This window comes from Lissotriton vulgaris, unplaced genomic scaffold, assembly GCF_964263255.1.
Source record: "Lissotriton vulgaris unplaced genomic scaffold, aLisVul1.2 SCAFFOLD_3085, whole genome shotgun sequence".
In the NCBI taxonomy this organism is placed as follows: domain Eukaryota; kingdom Metazoa; phylum Chordata; class Amphibia; order Caudata; family Salamandridae; genus Lissotriton; species Lissotriton vulgaris.
The window spans coordinates 1-19,271 of NW_028241906.1; the positions used below are offsets into that span (position 1 = coordinate 1).

A 19,271-nucleotide genomic window follows, 5' to 3' on the forward strand; every position below is an offset into this window, starting at 1 on the left:
CATACAGGTCTCCTAAATTAAGCCTGCCTACTCACAGTCAAGCTACCCAGGGTTGAGCATGGAAATAATTAATCAGACCTATAGTGGACCCTAAACTGTGTTGATAACCTCATTTGGCACCTTGTGCTTTTTGATGATATCTTGTTCTAGAACGCAAAAGGCTTGTAACTCAGTTATTTATAAAAATTTACTCTTCTTTTCCAAATTGGTTTGGAATTTTTCTTCTGTTATGTTTTCTCATTATTACTGTTTGTGTGCTGCGCAAATACTTTACACTTTGCCTCTAAGGTAAGCCTGACTGCTTTGTGCCAAGTTATTAGAGGGTTAAGCACAGTTTTATTTCGTAACTTTGTGGTTCACTCTGACAAGGACTGTGTTTAATATTTAATAAAAAATTACAACAGAAACATATTGCACTTTTTTACCAGGGATGCTGAGCAGCAAAGAAGGCTATCACCACTGTTTATATGATATCTAACAACTGATTTGCCATTATTTATTGGTGTAATGGGACTTGTAGTTCTTTATTATTCACCGTGATTGAAGTTTAACTCTTCCCTACAATGTGTTTTATGTCATCGTTATATGGCTGCTGAGAATAAGCAGTGAAGAAAGGTTTGCAATCTGAGAAGCCTCCGGTCCTGCCATAGAATTGACTTTCTTTTTAGGCACATGAGACCCCTTGAAAGAGCAGAATGCCATCGCTCACATGGAAATAAACCAATTATTGAATGGTGGCCGACTCACCGCCCCATGTAGTATGCTGTAGTGGATGGCAGCAAAATGTAAATGAAACAACAACCGACATTTGATGAAGAGAGCTGCCTGAAAGATCCAAAAAGTATGTATGTAATTTTCCTAAAATCAAAGTCTTGGCTAACACATGGCCTAAAACGTAGTTCCCTAAATGTGAGCAGTGGAAGGGCAAAGTAAATTGACAATGCTCCTGGGGAAAGACAGACACCTGATGGACAAGGCAAACCATCCAATAAGAAGAAGGCGAATGAGAATGACAATAACACCAACCAATGGTAAGCAGTGTGCGGGCTTTAAGACCCTCTGTGCTCTTGGTAAACCCACAACGTGTCCTTTGCAACTGGAAAGCTATGCTGTCTTTTAGGCTGAAACTAAAAAACAACATTTTAAATTGAAAAAAAAGAAAAAAGATATAGGGGCATATTATCAAGACAGGCGATATAATTATCGCCGCTTTAGCAGTAGGAAACTGCAGCTAAAGCGGCTATAATGGGCTTGATAATATGCTCTATGGAATTCCAATTGAATCCCATGTTAGATGTGAAGGACCCCTAACGTGAGCTTCAATTGGAATTCCATAGAGCATATTATCAAGCCCATTATCGCTGCTTTAGCTGCAGCTTTCTGCCGCTAAAGCGTCGATAATTTTATCGCCTGTCTTGATAATATGCCCCATAGTTCCTCCTCTTGTTCCTTTTACTAATTAAGCACAAACTTGGCAAAGCAACATACAAAGAGAAATGCATGATGTATTATAAAGGTATAATAAAATTAGGGAAAATAACATCTTTTTCAACTCCACCGGATAATAAACTCAAGAGAAACGATTTTAGTAACATAAAGCATACATTTTACCTTTTTTTTGTAATATTTAGGGCCTGATTTAGATCTTGGCGGATGAGTTAGTCACAAACGTGATAGATATCCCGTCACTGAAATATGAATCCCGTAGGATATAATGGGATTTATATTTCTGCAGGTTGGATTTCCGTCACCATTATGACAGAGTAGACCGCACGCTAAGTTCAAAATCAGGTCCTAACTTTTTGTCCTATCATGCAATTTTTGGAAATATGTTATTGTAAAAGAAAAAAAACTGTACTACACTTTTTATCTGCATCTTATGACAGGAACTGACAAAAACGTTTGTGTTTTTGTTATTCAAGATTATAACTGAGAGGTTTGACTTTTACCAGACCAGATCCTAGCAGTTAACAGGGTATTCATCATGTGTTTCCTAGGGTTTAAGACTCTTGGAAATATTAGGGGACTCGAGGAAGAAGAATATTTATAAGGTTTTAGTGGTGTTAGATCAGCTATGTTTAATGATGGATAGAGCTATCCTGTAAAGAACTTGGGGTAAGAGGTTTGGGGGTACAGAAAGGAAAGAAAAAAGAAAAAAAAACAATAAATAAAGGGCCCGATTCACAAAAGTAATCTGGGACAAAATCCTAACTTTACGGCTTTCAGTATTCACAAAAGGCATTAAGTAGTAGTAAAGTTAATCCTAACTTTACTACTACTAAATGCCTTTAGTGAACACCAAAAGTCGTAAAGTTAGGATTTTTCTCAGTTTAGTAGTAGTAAAGTTAGGAATCCTAACTTTACTACTACTAAAGTGCCTTTTGTGAATACCAAAAGTCGTAAAGAGAAAAATATTTACCTCAGAAATAGAGAGGAAAATATTTTCCCTACATCATTTTTTTCTTTAAAAATCTTTCAAATGATGCAAGAAGCAAATTACACCTATTGCATATTAGGTTAGATCCCTGCAGTTATAAACTCTTTGGATTAAAATCCTGGATGGTGAAACCAGTTTCATATCGAACAGTCAACTTTTAACAGAAAAACATGGCGGCAGCTAGTTAGCTGGCCGTAGTGCTCCGGACCGAACTCCTGGTAAAACTGCATCCCCCGTAGCAAGGAATGCACAGTTTCGAGGATATGTCGCTGGAAACTATGGACTGTTGAGACAATCGATATTCTAAATGTAAAACTTACCGTGGCACGTTTTCGAGCTCGCAGTATTTCTTTCTCTCTTCCTGGCAAGGAGATGTGGCGCATTACCCTGGTGGATGAGCATTGCCGCGTAGCCCTCTTTCCCTTTCCATGGATCTCAGCCACGGACGGAGGACGCCGAGGAGAGCACGAAGGAAGTGAGCTCTGTAAGCTGTCTACCAAAGGCCAGATTCTACATGATTTTCACTCCGACTTCAAAAAAGTTAAAGCGCTTGTTGAAGTTTTTTTTCCACTGTGCTGTGAGAAACTCCCTCTCGCCCCTCCAGCTCAGCAGCGGAGGGTCTGTTTGGAGCCCAGGTTAAGGATTTGGTCTGCCGCGCTGGAGCTGAGGAGGGGTAGAAAGCTGCGAAGCCTGGTCCTCCCTTTTCAAGGTTCAGCAAATGCGGCGAATTCACGGCGTACACGAGAGAAGGTGCCCTGCAGAGAAGTAGAGCCACAAGGTCAGCTACAGCTTTCTTGTTCAACTGTTACAGTGGAGGGCTTAGTGGCTCCTGAAGCTGGTAAGGGAGACCCAGCATTTTTTACACTTGCGGTTGTTGAGTCGGGTATTATAATTGACCATACTTCTTCTGAGGTTATCCAGCAGATTCCCCTTACATCTAATAATCCCAGAATCTCCAGCAAAGGGTGTGGCAAACGTGGTCGGGTCGCAAAAAGAAAGTTGGAGTCAACAAATCGGGTGATTCTGGGGAGACTGGGGAGATTAGAGAGGCTGTCGGGCCTTCTCTCGATACCCCAGCTAAGATAAAGTCTTCATCTTTTTTGAGTACAGAGGTCAAGTCTAAGCACACCAGTTCTAGTGGCAAATCTAAGGCTAAGAACCCCAAAACGGTGCTTTCCATAGGCTAAAAAATTACCCCATCACTCCGATCCTATTTTAAGGTGGTCCCTCAGATACTGCATCTTTTGGACGATATTGATATGGCAACCATTTCAGACGCCCCTCTCCCCCCTCCTATTTCAACCCTGGAGATAATATCTACACCTTCGCCTGAAGAGAGTGATGCAGTTGAGGAGGGGTCACCTTCTACCCATAGTCCTAAACAGTCAGTACCTCCTGGGCTCCTTGGGGACTGTCAGGGAGTCCAGGATATAGGGAAAGAACTACAGCCCCTGCAAAGTACAACTGACCAATCTTCATCCACGTTAGCACAGTGCGTCTCCCCGACCGTAACTACAGGCTTGGATGAAGAATCTATTCTAGCGGGATCATCAGGGGCATCTGGGGGGGCCGACATGGAAATCTCCCCTGTTCTAGTCGATACGGACTTATTAGCGGCCTCTTCAATAACAGCAGTGTCTCTACTGGGGATGTTCTCTGCCCTTACTTTGGAGATAAGGAAGGGCTTTACCGAATCTTCTGCTAATCAAGCAGAGATTTGGAAATATTGCGAATCATTGGACAATAAAATTGATGGGCTTACTATAAGAACTGGTGTTCTTGAAGAGACAGTAGCATCACATTCAATCCATTTGGATCAGGGGAAAGTTGATATACAGAAGCTTACAAAGGAAGATCTTGCCCTTAGCGAGAGGATGGAAACCCTCGAAAATAATGCAAGACGGGGGAACATTCGTATTCTCAACGTCCTGGAAAGGTCCGAGGGGTCAGACATCAAGCAGTATATCACCACTCTACTTAAAGATTCCCTATGTTTAGAGCATTCATTTGAAGAATTGTCTGCTGACATTCAAAGAATTCATAGGGATCCCTTTAGATGAAACCCCCAGAGATCCAAACCTCGCAAAATTTTAGTCAATTTTCATACCTATGTATTGAAAGAGCAGATCCTTAACATGGCCTTGAAACAAAAGGCATTGGCTGGGAAGGGGTTTACTTTTCTCATAAGATCAGACCTCTCCAGAGTCACACTCGAAAAACAGTGGGAATTTGGGAGGCGCCTTGATGCCTTTAGAAGGTTAGGTGCAACAGATCAGCTCATGTTCCCGGCGGCTCTTAAAGTTATGTACAACAACAAGATGTTCAACATTAGGTCTGTACAAGCTGCCGATGAATTAATAATGGAGTTGGGCAAAGGGGGCATTTAAGGCATACATATATCATATCTCCTTAATGATATCTCCTACTTACTAAATGTTGAATCAGGTCCTTCACTTGCCTCTCTTGCTAACTTGAGGAGTTTAATATGCTCATAGTATAAGCTCTCTTTTGTCTTTTTGTATTTTTTTTGTTGTTTTGTCTCTTATATCCTCTTTTAAATATATTGGGGTGTCTTCTTGCTGGGAGTTCACGGAGGGGCACTATCTACTGGACATTGTTCCGGTTAGATATTGCAAGGGTTTTCATGGGGGCGGGAGTGAGGGGGGGATGGGCACTTGGGGGGGGGGGGTAGGTGGAGGGGGTGGCAAAAATATAAAAAAGTCCTCAATAACCTAAATAGCGATATAGGTAACAGGCATATTTTGAGCAAAGAAGTGATGGATGATAACGTACAACTGCCGCACTTAGTACGGTATTCTTGTTCTTCCTGGTTGAGGGATGAGTAGCGTGAAGTTTATCTCCTGGAATGTCAATGGCCTCCGCACCAAGCCCCGAGCTAACAGAATTTTGCAATACCTGCGTGACTTGGATGTGCAGGTCGTGGTGTTGCAGGAGACTCACTTGATTCATAGTGAAATGCTCGCCCTCACCAGGAAGAACCGGTGGATCGACTTTGCGGTTTCTACCACCCAAACATCGCATACCTGGGGTGTATCGGTTATCTTTAAAAAAAGGTTATCTTTAAGAAAGGTGCCAAAACTAGGTTTGTGTCACAGGCTGTGGATCCTTGTGGCAGATGGGCCATTGCGTCAGTTATTATAGCTGGGTCTCAAATTACAGTTTTGGGCAATTACGGCCCGAACCAGGACGACCCTTCAGTTCTGGAGTCTGTTTTCTCGCAGTTGCTTTCCTTCTCAGGCCCCACAATATTGGCCGGCGATTTTAATGTTGTGCTGGATCCTGTCTTGGACAGATCTGCTAATAGTCGATCCCTTCTTTTATCTAAAACTAGATCCTTCCTACTGGATGCTATGAGGAAATATGGTTATTTGGATGTTTGGCGGCAGAGGTCTGGGCAACAAAAAGGGGTCTCTTTCCGTAATTTTAAATATCATCACCAGTCAAGGATTGACTTCATTTTAATTAGTCAGAGACTGGTAGACTCTGTTAAGACCATTGACTATCTACCGTCTCATCTTTCAGATCATTCTTCGGTTGAAATGGAATTGGTCCTCCATACTAAGAAGCCCCCCGGTACGTGGTCCTTTAATCGTTCTCTTCTTTCCCATCCTGAGGACATTCTATATCTAAAGTCGGAGACCCATAATTTTTTTATATCTAATAACGGCTCCACCACAAATAGAATTATTTGGTACTCATTTAATGCTACCTCAAGGGGGCTCATTACGGGTAAAGTCGCCTATCATAGGAAGCAATACAGGGAGGAGATTTCTTCCATTGAAGCAGATATTGCCCGAATTCAACAGGATATAGATACTAACGGCACAGCTTCAGGGTCTATTTTAGATCCTCTTCATAATCAATTGTTGGTCTTAAAAGGTAGCCTAGCCTCGGCCTTAAATCTTAGAGTCCAACAAAGATGGGAGGCCAGCAAATTGGCACATTTCGAATATAGTGAGGGTGCTGGGAAACTACTGGCATGGAAGATCAAAATAGGTCAGGTCCGTAATAATATAGCAGCGATAACAGTAGATAATAACACCTTTTCATCGGATGAGGAAATCAGGAGGGTTTTTAGGGAGTTCTTCCAAGTTATATATGAAGAGGATAAGGTAATTCTACCCGAGTCTATTGTAGGCTGGTTGAGTAACATTGATCTTCCCTCTTTCTCCCCTGAGCAGTCTCAATATCTGGACAGCACTATTACGGAGGATGAGGTGAGATCAGCCATCAGGAAGGGTAAGAGGGGGAAGGCGTCCGGACCCGACGGATTGCTGGCTGAGTTATACAGAGCCTTGGAGTTAGAAATTGTTCCCTTCCTCACTATCCTTTTCAATCAAATTCTTCTTGAAGGACTGCCACCTCCTGTGTCGTGGGACAAATGCCTATTTTACCCTTATTATAAAACCTGGTAAACCTAAGGAGGCTTGTGGATCTTATAGGCCTATTTCTATATTAAATGTGGATTATAAAATCTTCACCACAGTTTTATCAACTAGGCTGGCCTCGATTGCCTCTTCAGTTCTTCATTCTGATCAGAAGGGCTTCCTGAAAGGAAGACAACTCTATGAACTGACTTATGATCTAATTGGCGCAATGGATATGGCAATAACTAGCAATCTTCCGTTGGCCACCCTCACGATGGATGCAACCAAGGCCTTCGACAGAGTTAACTTGGTGTACCTGTCGGAGGGCTTGGCCAAATTCGGCGTGGGCGAGGGGTTTCGTAGGGCGATAAGCCTGCTGTATAATAATCCATCTGCGCGCTTACCAGTTAATGGAGACCTGTAGGACCCTTTCTTTATCTCTAGGGGGACCCGGCAGGGATGCCCGTTTTCCCCCTTGCTTTTCGATTTTTATATCGAACCCTTTGCGCAACAACTAAGGGAGGAGGTGACCATCAAACCATTTTTCTATCAGGGATGGATGAGAAAGGTAGCATTATATGCCGATGATGTGCTTATTTTGACATCAGAGGTTACCACCGCACTCCCAGCTATCCTGAGATTGGCTCATATATTCTGACAAATATCAGGATATGAGATCAATGCAGCCAAGACTGAAATGTTGATCTGGAATGATGATGATTCTGTAACAGAGTTTCAGGCAGGCACCTCAATGCGGTACTTAGGCTTGACGATTGTGAAGGACATAAATAAACTTGCCCAGGTTAACTTATCAGCAGTTGTCAAAGAATGCCGTAAGCTTCTCCAATCATGGTCGCACCTGCCTCTTTCATTATTAGGAAGAGCCAACCTTATTAAAATGTCGATCCGACCCCAAATTTCTTTTTTATTAAAATTCCCTTATATTTTGATCAAGTTATTTTAACCAAGTTTCAGTCTAATATTTCATCTTTTATCTGGAATAACCATCTTCCAAGAATTGCATGGAAAAAACTACGACGGCGAAGGGATAAGGGGGCCCTGGCTGCTCCAGACCTGAAGATGTATGCATGGGCCTTCCAATTATCCCATTCCCGAATGTTGCTGAAAGTGCCCTCAGCTTCTGGGGTGGGCCCGATGTTTGCAGCTATGTTGGACGGGGAAAGAGTTAATCGTTTGGGCTTTCTTTTTAAATTCGGCAATCCCAAGTTTAAAAAAAAAAATCAAACTAAAGATTCTACAAGGTCTTGCAAGAACATGGGCCGAAGTTATGAAATCTACAAAACAAGGTTACCTTTGTGAAAAAACACTGTTGTGGGGGTTACCTGAAAGCCCCGCTTAGCTTGAAGACAGTCTAGCTATTCCTTTGAGAGAGGCAGGCCTGGAAGTTTGGGGAGACCTTTTTTATGAGGGGGGATCCTCTCTCGTGGGAACATCTGCAGGCCAAGATCGGCCCCAACCTTTCACAGTTCAAATATTTGCAAATGGCTAGCTGGACTCAAGCTTTCAAAATTTTTTCCGCCAACAGGAGCAAGTCCAGACTTGGAGGATACAGTCCATAGGTATCTAACTTGGTAAACCTCGGTCCAGCTAAAAAAGAAGTATCCAAGTGGTATAATTTTATACTGGATGAGTCGGATGGCGACTTCGTTCTGCCGGAGTCGCTGTGGGGCTCTTTACTGATGGACCACAATTTGCAGGATCTTTGGTCGGCTTCATTTGGACTCTTGTGGAACATAGTCAAGCCTTCTTGGCTACCCAGGAATCAAATCTTTACCCTGCATAGGGCATACTATTCCCCTCTTAGGCTGTCTAAATTTTCCAAAGGCGATTCAGTGTCTTGTGCTAAATGCGGGCTTGTTGCTGAATCAGATGCACATATGTTTTTCGAATGCCCTCACTTAGTCACATATTGGGAGGAGATTAGCAATTCCATCACAGCATCTTTGGGAGCCTCAGTCACCATGGATTTATCTCTTGTGATATTTGGTGTCCTAGAGGGTGTACAGAGTTCAGCCAAAAGTCAAGTGTTTTATGCAATGCTGTTATCAAGAAGGGAGATCTGCAGGAAATGGAAGGACTCTACATTCAGAGACTGGCAAGTTTCAGTCCTGCAGACCTCACGCACTGATTTGGCCAGGTCGGGCAACCACAGCAAAAGGGCTTTTTGGCATTTATTATCATGGGTCATTGACTTAACCAGGGTTTTTTTTTTCCCCGGGTCCAATGATTGATCTCCTTTGGTGCCTCTGCTGTTTGCACCATTGCTACAGCCGTTACCCGGTCTTAGTCCGGCCCGATTTGGCTGTCACTTACACCAAGGTTTACAGTAGCTGGGTAAATGTGGATTCCGTGCCTCTCCAGAATGCAGACGATAGCTGAGGGATGGATGGTCCCCACTATGCTTGTGTCCCTTCCAGTTTTTTTGATAAACTGAGACAGCTGATCTCTGTTAATCCGTTTTGGCATTATGTCTACATGGTGGTTATGAGGACAAAAAAAAAGAAAAGTCAACTTTTTTGAATTGTTATTTTGTTGCAGTGTCTTTTGTTTATTATTCATTTTTGTAGGCATATATTTTCAGTTTTTTATTTTGCTTTCAATATTTGCCATTCTTTATTTTGCTTCCAGCATATTTTTTATTATTTCACTAGATGCGAGCACAACACATCTAATTCCTAACTTGTAATCAGGTCGCCCTGGTCTTCAAAAATCATACTTAGGCCTTCATCACGAGTAGCCACGAGGAAGGTGCAATAAAAAACTGCTATTGCAAATGTTTGGAAATGACATGAGGATTTTGGTGTATGTTCTGGTAAATCAATGGCCATTTTTCATTTATTAAATTTTGGCAGGTTTGATTTCTTATATTTAGCATTCTACTCAAACTTTGTTACCTTTACTGGATGCAATAAACTTTTCATAATGTATAAATCGAGCCCTGTGCAAACAGGGGTGATGCCAGGGTAATACTTTTGCAAAACACTAAAAATGAGGGTTTTATGTTTTTTTTTTAATAGTTTGGTTGAAAATGAAACTCTATTTTATGATGAATCAGCTAATCCAGGGAAGGTTAAACTTGATGAAAATTATTTAAAATATGATGGAGATCTGAGCCAGGTAGGGGACCTTCTTCCTGCTGAGCCCCATCAGCACTGGTTCTTCTGTACCATGATCAACCAGTTCACATGGATACAGGCAAGTCTTAGAAGGAGACACCTGGAGGCACCCTAAGACACTGGCTGGACTGACTGAGTGTTTTGGAAGCATAACCCACCACTCACTCATTGTGGCCCTGTTTTTGTAAAGCTACAGCTCCAAGCTCGTATGCACTGGCATCAACAGTGATGGTTCACTCTTTGCCAATCGCAACTGGTCTCAATGTGGGAGCATTAGGTGTGCTCTGTTTTATCAACTTAAACGCTTCCACTTGTTTGTCACCCCACTCAATTTGTTGGTTTTAATGAAGGAGCAGTCTTAGAGGTCCCACGACTGATGCAAAGTTTTATATGAAACATGGAATAGCACTCACATAAGCCACAAAAGAATAGTGATTGATCTCTATTGATTGGTTGATTGCCTAACTGCATTAATTCAAGACTCCTTGTGAATCACACCTTCTGCTGTCAAACTGTGACATAGTTAGTCCAGTTGCTCCTTGAACATTTGACACTTTCAGGAGGAAGAGTCAACCCATTGGCTTGTAACCTGAGGCAGACCTGATGTAGAACCTCGAAATGTTCTTGAACGTACTTTGAAAAGACCAGGATGTCATCTTGTAAATTTCACCTGATCTTCCATGCCCTTAAATAATTTCGTACATGGCTTTTTGGTAAACAGAAGACACTTACACAACACCAAATGGCATCCATTTTTATTGGAAGAGACCAAATGGAGTCATGAAAGTAGTCAGTGGTCTAAGTCTTCTGTCAATTCTAATTGATGGTATCCAATGTTTAGAACACAGCAGCTTCACCCAAAATAGATATAAGTTTATTCTCCTTTGGTAAGGGATGTCCATCAATAACGATGTTCGCATTAAGTGGCCTGAACTCGACACGTCAACAAAGATTACCTTTGTTTTTCTAAAACAATTGGTGAAACCCACTATGACAATTTAGGTTCTTCAATGATATCATGTGAAGGTAGATCTTGTTAAGAGTCTGTAAATCCTTTCTCAAGGTCAAGGGTACACATCTTAACTTCTACTTGACTTGCACAAATTATATTTTCATCTTGATTCTATGAGCAAAGTCTACCAGCTTTCCAAAGCCTTCCCTGAAGGTTACTGCAAATTTTTCTATCAATTTGTTACTTAGCTCATCATCAAGTATCATCAAAACTGGGTGTGGTGCGTTAGGATTCAACATAATCTGCAAAGGTTTCTGATCCTTCTGACTCGGAGCACATATCTCTCTCATTTGTACACAGCTTTTGAAACACACTCTTCTTTCTTTGAACACTCCAACAGTGGAAAAATAACCAATGAAGTCAATTGACCTGGAGTCAAACGTAATTGCTTTGAAGCTAGGATTGGAAAAAGGGCCTTCTAATGGTGCAAACATTTTGGAAAACATCATTGTGTTGTTTGTAGTGATGGCAAACCTGAATCGGATCTAATATCCAACACATTGTTTAGGACGCGTATTGTGAACCATGGCAATCTACCCATCTCTTCTCAAGTGATAGTGTTGACACCTCTGTCCATTAGAATCACCCTGCGAGCGGGTTTCATTTCAGATTCCATCGATGCATTATCCTTACAATGTGAATCCTCTGTACGTTTGGGCACTCTGGGCCTCAATCATCCATTGCCCTCTCTGCATACCTTGCCAAAGTGCCCTGCATGCCTGCAAACATTGCACTCCTTTACCAGGGTGGGACACTTCCTGAACAAGGTAGATGTGATGATCTAATGCATCTCAAACATAACAGTTTCCCATCACTTTTTTTGACTTTCTTCCTTTAGATTTTCCAGGTTTGCTCATCATGCTGCTAATCCCATCCTTCGTATTTCTGTGTTTTTACTCATTTACGTCTGGGACCCAAGATACAGACAGTTCGATGGCGTTAGCAGATTTGATAAGTTCATCTAGAGTTAGTTTGCCTATAACATACAATTTCTCCTGAATACATTTGTGGTTGGTGTCTTGGTGTCATCTGTGGACTCACTAAAGTCATATGCTGACCATAATTCTCTCAACCCTATGATGAATTCATCCAATAACTCTCCCTCCTTTTGCTTCCTGGTGTAAAAAAGGTAGCTTTCAATTGTGAGGCTTATGGTGGGCTTGAACCTTTTCTCCAGCTTCACCAGTACCTCTTCAAAACCAGCATACGCCCTTCATCATCTAGTGCTGCAATTTTGGATAAAATGCGGAACGCGTCTTAGCATTCAAATCCCAAACTATGCAACTAAATCCCCATCTTCCACTTAGCACTCATCTTGTAGGCATGGATGGCCACCAAATAAGTTTGGAACTCCTCCACACATTGTTTCCATAGAATTAGGGGATCCCTTTATTTTGCAAGAATTTGTGTGAAGGATCAAGTTGCCCACTGGATGATGGTGAGGCAGGTTGAGACACTGATTAGAAGAGGTGGGAGGGATGTCAACAGGGTGGGTATGCTTTATAATGTATAAAAAACGGTGAAAAGACAGCCGTAAATTATTATGAAACCCAGTCGCAGTTTTACAGCAATGATGCGTGGGCAATCAAAGAAAATTCCCCAAGGGTTACATGTGAAAGAAGTGTGAATGCACTGAAGCTTGGAAGGTTCTGTAAATTCGATGACACCTTGCCCTAAATGCAGAATGGAAATGCCGGACAGGACTTTGAAGGAATGGCAGGCGTAGACTTTGCAGTGGGAGTTTTATCCTCAGAAGCTACTTTCAGCAGGCAAACGTGGGTGTGGGTGCTGCTGGTCCGCTATGCTGTGCCCCACCCAGCAAACAGCGACCAGCAGGTTAGTCACAGAGAAGGAGGCAGAGTGTTTCTACAGAGTGGGTGCAGTTTACACAGGAATGGTCATATCAGTCAATGTGATGGAAAAATACCACTTTCTCTGACCTCACTTACCCGATTTGGGCGTTGATTAAGCAATGCGCAACTGCTCTCAGTAGGCATGGCGGCACCGCTGACTGCTGACGCACGAGCATGGAGAAATTACGGTGTGGATTTGCATTCCGTTTCTTGTCGCCAATTTGTGTCAAGGCAATAGGTTGAATAAAGCTTTTACTAGGTACATTCTGAGAGCACATCCATATTTAAAATTGTGTCGGTACTGTTCTTTGCTGTGTCACTTCATTCAACAAGGTCCATGGGACAGACCATTTCACAGGATGGCAGGGTGGGGTGTTCAGAGGGAAAAGAGGGAGGGAGCAACCAACTTATTAATAATTAACATTGAACACTACACAGTATGTTTTGAAAATATATAACAACTGTAGCAGTCTGCATGTAGTCCTGTGAATGTGCTGTGAGCCCTGGGCCAGTGCTCAGGTCGGAGCCGCTCCTCATTCCATCTCCTTGTTCCCTTTTCAGGGAGACCCAGTGGAGGGATCCAGTGTGGAGCTCAGAGAATCGATGACAGTCAAGTGGAGCTCTCGTGCTCCTGGCCTGAGGGGTCCCCACCTGCCCAGGTACGACTGTATCTGTCCCCCAGCATTAATGACAGTGCAAACAACGAGGTAAAGCGTAACGTGCCGTGGAGCGATATCACTCCTAGCATGACCCTGGCATGCAGTGGGGAGCAGGAAGGCTACACCGACACCTGTTCTTTGGCATTTGGTAAGTTTATAGTGGTTTCCATAATTTAACTCACTCTATATGTTGTTTCTCAGTGCCTTTTTGTGTATGACTCCCATTAAGAGGGATTGTCATTATGCAGGCTTTAAACCCCATTTTTTCACTGCTCTGACATCAGGGCAGCACACTCCAAGGACTTAAGGCATTGCTCTAGCAGGTGGTCTTCTGTGACCTTCACCTAAGCCTCCAGAAACTGACGAAGGTGTCTGAGGAGACCAGCAACTGCAAGGAAATCGCCTCCCTGAGGAGCAGTTGTCACAGAGCCACTGTCACAGAGCTGCTGCTGCAGAGCCGCTTTCACAGAGCCGCTGTCACAGACCTGCTGTCACAGAGCTGCTGCCACAGAGCCACTGCCGCAGAGTCGCTGCAATAGAGCCGCTGCCACAGAGCCACTGTCACAAAGCTGCTGCCGCAGAGCCGCTGTCACAGAGCCGCTGCTGCAGAGCCGTTGTCAGAGCCGCTGCCACAGAGCTGCTGTCACAGAGCCGCTGCCGCAGAGCCGCAGTCAGAGCCGCTGTCACGGAGCTGCTGCCACAGAGCTGCTGCCGCAGAGCCGCTTTCACAGAGCCGCTGTCACAGAGCTGCTGCCGCAGAGTTGCTGCCACAGAGCCGATTTCACAGAGCCGTTGTCACAGAGCTGCTGTCACAGAGCCGCTGCCACAGAGCCGCTGCCGCAGAGCTGCTGCAATAGAGCCGCTGCCACAGAGCCACTGTCACAGAGCTGCTGCCACAGAGCCACTGTCACAGAGCCGCTGCTGCAGAGCCGCTGTCAGAGCTGCTGCTGCAGAGCCGCTGTCACAGAGCCGCTGTCACAGAGCTGCTGCAATAGAGCCGCTGCAATAGAGCCGCTGCCACAGAGCTGCTGTCTCAGAGCTGCTGTCTCAGAGCCGCTGTCACAGAGCCGCTGCCACAGAGCCGCTGTCATAAAACCTCTGCTGCAGAGCCGCTGTCACAGAGCCGCTGCAGCAGAGCCGCCGTTGTAGAGCTGCTATCACAAAGCCGCTGTCTCAGAACAGATACCACAGAGCCAGTGCAATAGAGTCGCTGCTGCAGAGCCGCTGTCACATAGCCGCTGCCACAGAGCCGCTGCAATAGAACTGCTGCTGCAGAGCCGCTGTCACAGAGCCACTATCGTAAAGCAGAGCCACTATCGCAGAGCAGCTGCCACAGAGGCGGTATCACCACAGTGTGGCTCTCCCTCTCACAGTGAGGTATATAGAGCAGACAATCAGGTAGGAAGAGGAGGGAAGGTATAGAGGGTGGTGAGGGAGCATGTCAGGTGTTTGTTTTTTGTGCAGAGGGTGGTGGGGTGGGTGTTTGCTGCACTTTAGGCACTTTTGAGGCCGTTTGAGGGTGAGGAGGACATGTTGTGCAGGACTCCCTCATGTCTGAGGTACACATGTGCTGGCTGCTGATCTGAGCCATAGAACATGTTTTAGGGCAGCCATTCAAAACAGAGAATTGTAGATGTTTATTTTTGGACATTTTTGCTTTCCTCCTTTGGACTCAGGGGACCTTAGAGACAACCTGAGCTTCTCTCTCAATATCTATTTCACTTCAAGTGGAAAACAACCCTGTGATTTGCAGCGACCCAGCTCCAGTTCTTCATCTTAGAGGTATTGACGTCTTTGTCTCACACACATACTTTCAGAACACTGTGTCTCACCCGTAAGCACCATCCTTCTTCTTTAGTATCCTGGACACCGAAAGCCACATAATCTACAGTAGGGAAAGCGTTGAATAGCATAGGGGTAAAAATTACTATTCCAACTCAAAAGGGTGCTACAGTAGGGAAAGCGTTGGCTAGCGTAGGGATAAAAATTACTATTCCAACTCCAGAGGGCGCTACAGTAGGGAAAGCATTTTATATCGTAGGGGTAAACATTATTATTCCAACTCCAGAGGGTGCAACAGTAGAGAAAACGTTGGATAGCGTAGGGGTAATAATTACTATTCCAACTCCAGAGAGGGCAACAGTAGGAAAAGCGTTGGATAGCATAGGGGTAAAAATCACTATTCCAACTCCAGGGGGTAAAAATTATTATTCCAACTCCAGAGTGCACTATGGTAGGGAAAACGGATAGCGTAGGGGTAAAAATTACTATTCCAACTTCAGAGGGTGCAACAGTAGGGAAAGCGTTGGATAGCGTAGGGGTAAAAATTACTATTCCAACTCCAGAGGGTGCAACAGTAGGGACAGAGTTGGATAGCGTAGGGGTAAAAATTACTATTCCAACTCCAGAGGGTGCAACAGTAGGGAAAGCGTTGGATAGTGTAGGGGTAAAAATGAATATTCTAACTCCACAGAGTGAAACAGTAGGAAAACATTGGATAGCGTAGAATTTAAATATAACATACTTATAATTTTTTTTTTTTATTTAAAATAATAAATAATTTAAAAAATTTACCACTCTACATCATTTATGAATACCTAATAATACTTATTAAAAACATAGTTACAATTAAATAATTAATTAACAATAAATTAACAATAATTTTACAATAAATACCAATAAATAATATTTAATCAATATTAATCAACAAATAATTTTTGAACAATAAAATATTTTTCTTTACAAAACAATTACATTATTTAAAATTAATTCACAACTAAACAATATTAAACAATAACATTATTTTTCATACCAATTAATACTTTTTATGAAACATTGATTACCAATTTATTAAAAATAATTTCCAATAAATAAAAAAATAATTACCAATTAAAAACATTATTTACCAATTAACAAACTGAATTACCAAATAAAACATTAATTACCAATTAAAATAATTATTTGCAAATTAAAAACATTAATTATCAATAAAAAAAATGAATTACCAATTTAAAAAAATTAATTACCAATTAAAGCAATTATTTACCAATTAAAAACATTAATCACCAATTAAAAAAATGTATTATCATATGAGATAATTAATTACCAATTATTAATTAACTAAAAATAAAATATTCACCCATTCCAATAAATATAAATAATTATAATTAGATTCCTTCCCACCCTATTCCCCTGTAAACCCACATCCCACTACAAAAATAAACACAAACATTAATTAAAATTAATTTATAATGACTAAAAATTAATAATAAATGTAGTATATTTAAATTACTACCCACCCTATTCCCCTATAAACCCACAACCGCCTCCAGTACTGAAACATAATATTTACTTAAAAATAACATTATTAATATATAAAAATAAAACACATATAATTTAAAACAAGTAAAATACTTAACAAAAGAAATATTACACATACATAATAAAATACATAACAATAATACAATTATCTATATTAGTAACTTCGATATTACTTACATTGATATAAAAAAAACGATATTACTTACTTTAGGGTCGATATTCTGTCCAACGATATTCTTGACCTCGATATTATGTACCTTGGACATTTCAAACACAATATTTTTATAGGTCGAGATTTCAAACTCAATACTTTAACTGTGCACCTTCAGACTTATGTGCAGAGAAAAGCAAGCATTGGCATAGGCAATATGTCTCGCCTTCAGGACTTTCTACGTGTTTAGCTATGCAGCTCTGCATACATCGCTTGGTCACTCGCATAGTGACACACACTTCTGTAGGCCAACACTAAGAAGTGTAGAATTGGGGAGAAAAGGTATCAAGAGTGACTAGTACCCAGTGTATTACTAGACTGTTATCTGTGAGATGATGATGATGATGCAAGAGGAATTGTGATGCCCTATACAATTAAGTCCCCATTAATATTGATGGCTACTTTAAATAAAAAACAACAAGAACATCCCAGACCTTGCCTTACCTTAGGACTATTATAGCCACAGGCAGATGTTTAAGGCGTCTGTAATTATTGAAAACAAGGAGCAACTGTTATATATCAAATGAATACGAATTCAAATAGCTTGAGTATCTGCTAAATTTTCAAGTCATGGCATGGAACTAAGGGGCATATTATCAAGAACGTTTGATAACCATTGCAAAAGTAATTAACGCAACTCCCAACATCGCAGTCTACTGTGGGAAAATGATGCCGTGTTCACAAAGCATTTTCTACACGGCTGTACCATGCAATAGTCACCAGATAACGCATCAAATGTCCGCGTTAACACCAACGCCACACCGCAAAAAAGCAAAACTAAAAAAATCCTGCGATGAGGCCAATCGTCGTACAAATATCAGCGAAAACCAGTGACAGGCCTGCAAATGCCACGCCTCTGGCGGGAAAATGCACTATCACAGCTATAAAAACAACACACCAGAAACAATCCAAAGTGCAAAGCGACATGGATGCACCCTGACCGAGTGCAGAGGCTGACGCGAACCCCACAAGCCCCACAGACCACCAGCAAGGAACAACGGGTCGAGGAAGGCCAAGGAGAAGAGGGAAAGAAAGGCGGGGTGCAGTCCGCAGCAAAACAAGATCAGCGTCACGAGGTGACAAAATACAACCATCAATTGACCCACAATTACACTACTGGGAATGCAGTCGGAGTGTCGAGGCGGCCAATGGAGGAGGCCAAGAGGCGCTGGCATGATGTGAAAATCTAACCCAGGCACAAAGGCGCTGCCAACAGGAAGACAGCAACGGCGACAGAGGGTGGGAGTCCAGCCCCAGAGGAGGAGCTGGATGAAACGGAGGCCACTCTCAACAGTGTGGAGACGGTGCAAGGAGTTGGGAGTCCGGACACAGCTCGATAGGACCTGACACAACAATAACAGGGTGAGTAACAAACAGGGCCTGGGGGGACATGGGCACATGGCACACATGCCCAACGAAGTGTACCACACTGCACACTGCACAGTGACCCTGGAACATGTCCCACATCCCCATAGCACACTGTAGCACACACACATAGCAAGAACAGCCAATCCACATTGACAACAATGTGGTACAATGTGCAACCCTGTCGCTGCAGAATAGAGGATACCAACTGGCTCCGCACACCAGCAGAAACAGGAATACTACATCTGACAGAGATTGAAACTGTGAAATGGAAATGTACGCGTACAACCTCACATCCAAATGTCCACTGTCCCGCATCTAAATCCTGCACCTCCAAAACAGTCACAATGTACATTGTCCTACAGTCTGCATGTAAACAAGAACAATGCAGCAACATACATGCCGGCATGCATCTCCCCTTCACATTGCAGAGGGACACACAACTCCTCCTGCAGAGAAAGACTAGACAACTCATCAGTGATGCCCGAGAGGACCACCACACTTTCAACACTGCCGCCCACAACAGCCCATGGCCATTCCACGCAACCCACCACCAGGACCAGGGCAGCCAAGCTACTTAGGGGAGAACCCATCCCCTGCAACAGACCACACAGCATGAAGCACCCGCAAGCAAGGCAGGCCCACAACACTTCACCGACCCACACATGGCACCCCAATGCCAGGTGTCAAAATGCCAAAAGGAGGTGGACGAACAGGTGCGGGTGTGGTCTGAACCCACAGAAGCCGAACTAGATCACATACGTGGTTGTCCATTACCCTTTAGGGACCACCTACACCCCACAAAGGAGACCCACACTGCCATAGAGACACATGCAGATGCACATTTCCAGTACAGAACGACGCCCTGGGGCACGCATATATCAGTCA

The 19,271-nt window shown here is 42.9% G+C and overlaps 1 protein-coding gene across 1 annotated transcript in view; it reads left to right on the top strand.

Annotated features, from left to right (window-relative positions):
• Positions 1-5,980: 5,980 nt before the first annotated feature.
• The window catches only part of LOC147669142 (uncharacterized), a gene marked incomplete at its 5' end in the record, with an annotated part of 45,271 nt that continues 31,980 nt past the window's right edge, over positions 5,981-19,271 (top strand). Inside the window, 4 exons of the mRNA XM_086948196.1 lie at positions 5,981-6,031; positions 6,945-7,184; positions 7,494-7,658; positions 13,389-13,634. Of these exons, the coding sequence (XP_086804322.1) occupies positions 5,981-6,031; positions 6,945-7,184; positions 7,494-7,658; positions 13,389-13,634 (702 nt within the window). The remainder of the gene's footprint in view (positions 6,032-6,944; positions 7,185-7,493; positions 7,659-13,388; positions 13,635-19,271) is intronic.